The sequence below is a fragment of the Otolemur garnettii genome, unplaced genomic scaffold (assembly GCF_000181295.1).
Source record: "Otolemur garnettii isolate 467f Iridium unplaced genomic scaffold, OtoGar3 scaffold00149, whole genome shotgun sequence".
NCBI classification, from domain to species: Eukaryota; Metazoa; Chordata; class Mammalia; order Primates; family Galagidae; genus Otolemur; species Otolemur garnettii.
In genome coordinates this window covers 2,368,333-2,377,174 of record NW_003852544.1, presented here as the reverse complement: position 1 = coordinate 2,377,174, position 8,842 = coordinate 2,368,333, and the positions used below count along the sequence as shown (strand labels likewise).

At 44.3% G+C, this 8,842-nt stretch overlaps 1 protein-coding gene across 2 annotated transcripts in view; it reads right to left on the bottom strand.

The window, feature by feature from the left end:
- Nucleotides 1–8,842, bottom strand: part of DUSP22 (dual specificity phosphatase 22) — a 56,778-nt gene that overhangs the window by 46,917 nt on the left and 1,019 nt on the right. For both annotated transcript variants that reach the window (XM_023518874.1, XM_012811094.2), the window contains exon 2: nt 222–255. In XM_023518874.1, the coding sequence (XP_023374642.1) occupies nt 222–255 (34 nt within the window). The remainder of the gene's footprint in view (nt 1–221; nt 256–8,842) is intronic.

Sequence of the window (8,842 nt, the reverse complement as noted above, 5' to 3'; positions counted from 1 at the left end):
TAATATAAAACTCATATTCTGGCGAAATAGCCATATGGCGGCCGAAAACCGTATATTCCCTTCTTGTTCTCCAGCCCGTTCGTGCATTCTTTCCAAAAATCGGGACTTTTGTAAAACGCCCCGGGATGAGGGACAAATTGCTGAAAAGCGGGACTGTCCCGCCAAAATCGGGAGGTCTGGTCACCCTATATATTCTGCCACAATAATAAAAAAGAACTCACCTTTGAAGCTGCCGATGTACAGGCCCGGCAGGATCTAGGGGAGAGACACAGACATGAGTGCTGCAGACCTCAGGGGCCCTCGCCCAAGGTCCCCACCATCCCAGCCATACCCATGTCCCTGCACATCCCTGGAGGGAGGGCACAGGTAGCTCAGCATCCTTGTCCAGGCTCACACCTACCCACAGCTACTAGGAAGCCCACACAAATGGCCTGCTGGTGCCCATCAGCTTACAGAGTTGAAGATCCCCTCCACTCTGCCTATCTCTTAACTCTTTCAGCCCTAGAAGCCCTGCTTTCAACATGCTGGGTCCATTGCCCAACAGCTATGTCCCACCTGCCCCCTTCGTCTCTCTGGCTCTTTCCCCCTCCCTTCTAGGGGAGGCCATCCTGATCCCTGAATCTGGGGTCAGCCTTGGCTCATTGCCTACAGCCCTCCATGCCCCTCCATCTGACTTGAGAACCACTGCCTTAGAAGAAGACAATTCATTTCAAATTGTCTACTTCTAAGGCAATGGTTCTCAAGTCAGACTACCCATCAGAAGCCCAATCCAGCAAGTTCCCTCTCTCCAGCCCCCATACTGAATGATTCAGCAGATCTGAGATGAGAACCAGGCACAGTACTTTTTACAAGCATATCATCACTTGCAAAATGCAAAGCCAGTTCTCATCCTGCCAGTAGTTTGTGTGAACACTCTGAAATCCAAATGTGGACACTGCACTTGCTATGTTCACCCTTGATGGGATTTCCAAGAACATACAGAAGGCAGGTTCTGGTGACAATAGATCCCTGAAGCCCTGGTCATGGCCTCCTTTCATCACCACTCCCACCCTGTCAGCTCCACTATTTTGGTCTATGCCCACTGAGAAGTCATAAGCAGCCTGTATTAAAGGGCTTCACGTGCACTGATTTCTTCAAGCATCTCCTCAATCACCAGCTGCCTTGGAAGACTGACAGCTTGTGTCCGGTCACTGCAAGGATCTGTTGTGGCCTGTCAGGACAGCAATATCAGGCCCAGAGACAGCCTCTGTGCAAAGGACACCCAAGCCCAGGGGCTATATATTTACCAACATGGCACACTCTGAGAAGGAAAAGAGTTACTATTAATTACTCCAGGACAACGGGCAAAACCCAGGAGTGACCTGGGCACCGGGCTGAGCCATCACGGTGGCTGTCTCAATACCCAGGGGTACAAAATTAGCTTGGGGGGTGCCCTATGGGGCTGTGAGGTCAGCTATGTCTGTGATTGAAGTCACAGGCAGAGGCAGGCAGGTTACTCTGTAACCAGAAGCACGTGAAACATTGTCTCAGAGGAAAACACCAGCATCCCCTGTGAAGGAGCTACAGCATTTGACAGATCTTTCTTGAAATAGAATCAGCTTTTAGGATTCTCCTGGGAGGAAGGGTGGTGGTGCTGGTACTTCATCATTCCTGTTTTAAAACATGCGAACAATGCAAGTTCATCTTGGAGATGGCTCAAACTGTTGTTCACTGGCAGCTCGTGCTGCAAGGGGCTTTTCCACATGGAATCTCCATTCTCCAGGGTAGGTCCTATCTTTATCAGGATGTGCCATGAGACACTAAAGACCATACATCAATGGCTCTTCTGGCTTTTGATGGTGACAAAGACTCCCTCTTTGATCAAACTGAGGATACTTCTGAGTCCTTTCCTCATGGAGGCCTTGTCCTTGGCCTACTGAGTCCTGCTAAGCCAGTTTAGCAGGATTGGATCCCTCAATCCTTGATACCCCATCAAGCTCCTCTTACCCCACCCTTGACATCGCATCAGGTTCCCCTGGTAACCTTCCCCCTACTCCTTCACCCTGCCTGTTGCTTTTTAATTCCCACTTGCCACTGCTATACTTCCTAGTCAAGACCAATCTTTCCCCTGTTGCCTAGTCTTGAATAAATATTTTTTTTTTGCCATTTTAAACAAGAACTTTCCTTTTATAGCAATAATTGCAAACAGCTCTGTATCTGCTACAGCTGCATGTAGGACTCAAGTGCAACACATCTCTCTCTATCTCTGCTGCAGACTAGAATCCAGAGACAACCTAGAGTGTCCCCTTTGGCAGCCAGAGGCAGTGGGGCTGGCAGCACATCTAGTGCCTGCTGGCCATAGCCTTTACTTCTTGAGGCAGCCCCAGAAATGCTCTCACCTGACTGGTTTATGGGATTTGCTCCTGGCAGGGTATACCCTGAGTCTGGCTCTCCAGCCTTCCTGACTATCTGTACTGTTCTAGCTTAAGTAGCTACATTTGATTCTGTTGCTTACAACCAAGGACCCTAATGTTGGCTTTCAATCAGGAAAAAAATGCACATATGCAGAAGAGTGGCACAGACCTTGAGGCAAGTCCCAAGCACAACTTTCCCCTTCCCACCCTGCCTCTGCCAACAAGACCAAACTGTCCTGCTGGGACCCCTCAACCAGGAACCACCTGGAGAGCACGCTGACAAAGACCCCCACCTGCCTCTGCCTGCCCTTGTCTGGACTCCATCATGCCTCAGTTGGCATCCGCTTCCACTCCAATTCATAATATTTGCCCCTGTTCAAATTTTAGTGTATCTTTGTCCACTTCTTAGCATCTTCCCTCTGAATCATTGTGACAGTCAGCTAGTGGTCTCCTCACATCCAGACATATCCCTCCAATTATTCCTTAAACCATCTCAAGATGCAGTGTGGATCATGTGACTCATTAGCTTACATCCTCTTAGGATTTAATGGTGCTCTCAGCATGAGGCCCACATTCTACACTTGGGCAGGTGAGACCTTCCAGGAGTGAGCCAATTTACGCCTGCAGCCTCAGCCCCAAGCGCCTTCCCCAACTTCACCTATATCTGAGGTGTCTGCCATGGTATCCATGCAGAGACATAAGCCAGGGCTTCCCAATCCTAGAATACAGCTTTTACAGGAAACTACAAATTTTCAATACTGTCAAGTAAATTTTTAAAAATAACTTAAATACTACGATCAACAACTAAAACGCATCTGTAGGCCAACTGTGACCTCTTTCTGCAGTCTGTGTTCTATTTGTAAATACATCTTTTTCTAAACTTGATTGGTTCTCCCTTGGGAGGGGACTCAAATGCTTCTTCAATGAATGAATGAACAGACAATGTGAACAAGGTAGGAGGAAAAGAGACATTAAAAAATGATGGCGAGCAGAGCCCGATGCAAGCTTTGCCAGAGAGACCAAACATTGGCCCTCTGTGCCCCCAGTGAGTTTCCATGTGGGAAACAGTGCCTGGCAGCACTGAGGAAAGGGCTGTCATGCAGTCAGAGCAGCCACCGATGGGAAAGAGAGTCCAACCTAAGGAGGCATCTTAACCAAAAGAAATATAGGGTGTGTGTATTACGCATGCATTTTAAATACTTTAAGTGATGAAGAAAGAGGACAAGAGTTGTGTCAGTCAACTTTTAACTTCATTTTTCAGACCAGGAGATTGCACTAGAGTTTCAAGGGCAAGAAATAGAAAACAAGATTATTCAATCCCTGTGTCATAGTCAGACCGTGATTCTCTTCCATGTAGAATTACAAAACAAGACCAAGAAGGGCTGGTTTCAAGGAGACCAAAGGCCCATGAATATGTAAACTTCCACACTAGCCAGCTTTGTAATTCAAAATTTCTGACTCATCTACTTTCGTGGTACTACGTATTATTGTTGCTGGTAATTCCTGAGTATAGAAAAAGAGAAAATAAAATAGAATAAGATAATTGTCTGGCAGAGAGATGGTTTACAGAGGAGACAGGGAAGAATGAGCGCTCATCTGGTATCTGATTGACCAGCCTGTTCACATAGAACATAGCAGAAGTGAAATCCCACTCTGGTAGGAAGCAAGGCTGGGTCAGGAAAAGTCAGTAAATGCAAGCTGGGAATGCGAGTAAGCACAGAATTAGTCCTAATCATCTTTGGGCCTTTCTTTCTTTCTTTCCTGCCACTGAGGACATTCTTCCCCCGCTGTTCACCTGGCTGGTTCCTTGTCCTCAGGTCTCCCACAGGTGACATTTCTAGGCAGGTTTCTTGGGACCACCAAACTCCCAAACACCCTCATATCACTTTGTTTTATTTTCTTCATTTGCCAGTACCTAATATGGTCTTATTTACTTTCTGCTTGTCCTGAAGAAGGAGGTGCATCTGTCTTGTTCCCTGATGTGTCTCAAAAGCCTGCCCCGAAGTCTGGCAAATGAAGGTATAATCAGCGAATAAACCAGGATGAAACAGCAACAAACCACAGAGGTAGATGTTCCCTGGCATTCTGCCCATCAGAAAGATTCCCAATTTCTGTTAACAAGACTATCTGAGCATAGATAATAAAGGAAGAATCCTTCTGCAGAAATACAGAGAGATCATACAAAAGATTCTCTATGGTGAGGGCTCCTCTTGGCCCCTAATACCCTTCACACTCACAAGTTATACTGTGCTAACTCTGGCAACACAGAAATGCAAAAAAACAAACCCTCGGCCACAAATATGTACTTAAGCACAAAAGAATACTGCGTCTAAGGCAGGAAATAGTTTGAGTTTATTTTTTAAACATTCCTCTTAGTACTTCAGGATGTCATGGAAGCTAAGAGCCCCACCCAAACAGGCGTAAGAGATGAACTCCTGGTTAAGCAATACCACGAGGCCCTGTGTACGACGGTGGGGGTAGGGGGAATAGAATCTTAACTCTTTTAGGTCAGAAAGGACCTTCTGGGTTTCAAGGCCAGAGATGAAGGGGAAACTCTGGTGGATTCCCTGAAGGGTTAAATGTCACAAAGACTTTCTTAATGCCATTTGGTCATGGATTTAACCAGGTTGCACATAAAAAGGGAAGCAGCTGAGAATACTCTTGTGCCCATGGAATGTTGCCTTGCCTATGTATTCTTCCAATGTGAAATCCAAATGTATCATTAAAAGGAGAAAAGAGAAGACGTTCAGGGAGTGCAGTGGAGGAGGGAAGACAGAGACCCCAGCATACAACCATCTGTCAGTCAGCCCTGCAGCCATCGGTGGCTGTGTTCACCCTGCAGGGGCTCTTTTGTAAACTGCCTAGGCCTAAATTCATATTTATGACCCATTACAGGATCTAATGCAGCGCCTCGACAATAGTAGGTATTCAATACTATAATTGGATGAACGGGTAAATGGACAGCTGAATGAATTATGAGGGCAGCTAAGTCTCCTACAGCCAAGTAGAAACAGCAGCATTCAGGAGCACAAAGCTGCCTGTTCCAACCCCTTCCCATTCTAAATGTGATTCTCAACTTTTTAAGCCCTATTCCACCTTTTGATAACTACCCATGAACAGATCACATAGGCTTTGGGAGATTCTGAGATGAAGAACCCAAGACCAGTGGTTCTCAACTAGGGATGATATTTCCCCCAAGGGGTTATGTGTCAAAGTCCAGAGGTATTTCTGGTTGTCACAATGTGGAGAGGGATGCTACCTATGTCTACTGGGTAAAGGGCTGGCATGTTGCTAAACCATAGTTTCCACAAGAAATAACTGCATAGCCCAAAATATCAACAGTGCCAAGGTTGAGGAACCTTGGTCTATGCCTAGTGGGCACATACTCCCCTGGAACCATAATCCTCTCTCAACTAAACTCCCTTATCTTCCTAAGGAGGAGAGAGCCATCCTAAAATAGGTGTCAGCCAAATCCAAAGCAGATGTCATCACTGCCACAGTTGTAGGGACAAATCCAAGAACACTAGCGACAGAGTATATTCATACTCTACACAGTTTAGAAAAATGTCTTCTAATAAATTCTTGGTTGTTTCTCCCAAGAACCTGAGTTGTCCTTGGGGAAGGTATTATACTCATTCTAGAGCCAAAAAGGAGACCACAATAGCTAATCACTGAAGGTCTTTTAGATCTAAACATTTATGAATTCAGGGAGATAAAGAAACTGAAGCTCAACAACATGAAGTGACATGTTCAAGGTCACATCCAAGAAGTAGCAGAGTGGCAAAGATACCCCAAATCAGGCTTTTCAATAACCTCTCCCCACAGCAACAGTGGGGTTCTTGGGGAAAAGTGATGTGTCAGCTGAGGTATCTGCCTTCCGCGACCATTAGTGAGCTTCCCATGAAATACTGGGAAGCCGGCTATTCCCACCAGACATGATGCTTTCTGAGGACAGAAAGCAGGGAGGAAGGACAAGGCTACAAGGCCAGGTAGTGAGATGTTCGATGAGCTGATCCAACCCTGGCAGTCAGTGAAGGGCAACATTATCAGAGCCAGAGGGTCTTCATCCTGCTGTAGGGTTGCAAGGCTTCAGCCCATTTTTAGGTTATCAAGATAGATTTGCACAGAAGCATCTGGAGCCACTTTCTCTGACATGATGCTTGGCTAAAGAAACTAGTTTGTTTTTAATGGGGATATTATAGCCCCTAAAAACCTGGGGGTTTAGACTCTTGAGAAAACTTTGCCTCAACTAGTAGTTTTCAAAGGCTCCAGAGAAACATGACATCTGCATATAGCAGCCTGTTTAATCTAACCTTACCAGAGACACTAGCTAGACTGATCTCTTAGCAGCACGGTATAGCTCTCTGCGTGGTACGTGAGCCACACCAGCAGGGTTACCTTGGGCAGCTCCCTTAACCTCTGTCCACATCACCTGTTAAACAGGTTATGGTAAGGAGCAGACGAGTTACTCTGCTTGGAGTTCTCAAGACAAGGCGGGCACACCATAAGCTCTTTGGAGATTATACTTTTAACCAGCTCAGGGCAGCTACTGGGAGATTACACAAAAGCAATGAAAAGATAATTTGGCTGCCTCCCTTTGACCCTTCTTTATCAGTGTCAAACATGAAGGAAGAGAGGAAGTGATTATATTTATTTTATAATTAATCTGAAACTATGGGGAGCTTTACAGTTAGTTTTTAGGGACTTTAGAATTTACTTGGGATGAACTGACATCACAGCCCAAAGGAAAGACTTATACTATTTTCAAAATCAATGGGAACTGGAGTCCAAACCCAATTCTGCCATTCCTAGCATTAGGAACCTTAGTCATGCTACCTAACCTTTCTCAGTCTCCATTTCCCAATCTGTATAAAGAGAATAAAGCAGTCTGATCTCACAAGGCTATAGTGAGGCTTAGATTTTATAAAGAGCAAGCAATGATATGAGGCTCATGAAATAATAGCTCACAACTTCTGTGTTGCATTCTCTATTTCCTCATCATCTTTACTTGGCCAGAACATAGAAGCCTCTTTCCTCTGCATTCTCTGTGCAAAGTGCTGTGAACGGCACCTGAGATTGGCTTAACATTCCACCTTATAAGACACTGGGACATAGTGAGAAGAAGATCCACCATGAAGACATAAAATATAAATAAAAACTACTATCCTCAAAGCAGGCAGAATGGAATCTGCATTGTTCAGTTCCTAAATTTTCTCTTGCCAAGGATCACCAATTTGTATGACATTAGACAGAAATCTTGTCCCAGTAACCTCAGGGTACACACAATCCAAGTTGTTTTTAGTTCTAAAGGCACTGCATGTTTTCACTTAGAAATAAATATTCTGAGAAAAGCATCTCTTTGGTTAGCACCTATCACTGATCTTGCAAATCAACAATTCTTTCCTTGAAAATTAATTTCACCTTTTTTTCAATGTGACTACTAGAAAACTTTAAATTACACATATGGCTCATGTAAGATAAGTGCTAGTCTATTCAGAGGGTTCTGTGAAGGACCTTTGTGTTATTTACCACTGTATTCCCCCCCCAAAACTGCTCCCAAATACACAACAACCTGGTTCATTGTCAGTACCTAAATGTGTTACATCAATGAAGTCTCTACGTCTCTCTGTACAGATGTTTTTCCATTTCTACTCTGGAAATAATGTGTCTACTTACAATACAAGATAACTGTGATACTAAAATAGTCAAGAATGTATTACTCACTTTGAAAGGTAAAAAATATGATATGAATATTACTGCTTTTAGCGAAAAGCATGCAATTAATCTTGATCCCTTGGGCAATCCTCTGAATTCCTAAATATATTTTTTAAATTATAATATAAAAATACTATAAATTAAATACCAAAAGAAGTTCACAGTGAACAACTCAAGAGGGAAAATGGGAGAAACGACCAATGGACACCTTAAGCGTAACCACACTCAAAGGAAAAGCAAAGGGAGCCCATAAACTTGTGATGAACATCTTTATTGTTCTAATTTTAAAAAGCAGAAGGTGTGTGGCTCATGGTGTTAATGGATTCCAGTGCTAATGGGAATATAATGCAAGTATTTATATGAGAGAGTCTGTTTCCCAACTTGATCACTGGCCCAAAAATAAATAAATAAATAAAATTTTGGTTACCAAATACACCAATAAGTGACATGCGGGCCCCCAAACACAATAGTTCTTTCATAAACTGGGTCTTCCGGGATAGGATAAACATGACATGGGCAGGTGAAAAGAATCACAAGGTACACAGGATTTCCCCACTGCATTTTTCCTTCCCTAATCGTTGATTCTCCACCCCCAACCCTCCTGCTGAAGGAACCAAACCACTGCTGACCCCAATGCTAAGACAAATAGAAGACCTACCAAATAGGGGGGCCGAATGTATGTGCAGATGTGGGTGGGTGGGACACAAAAGAAAAGAGCAGCAGAAAGCCAGAGA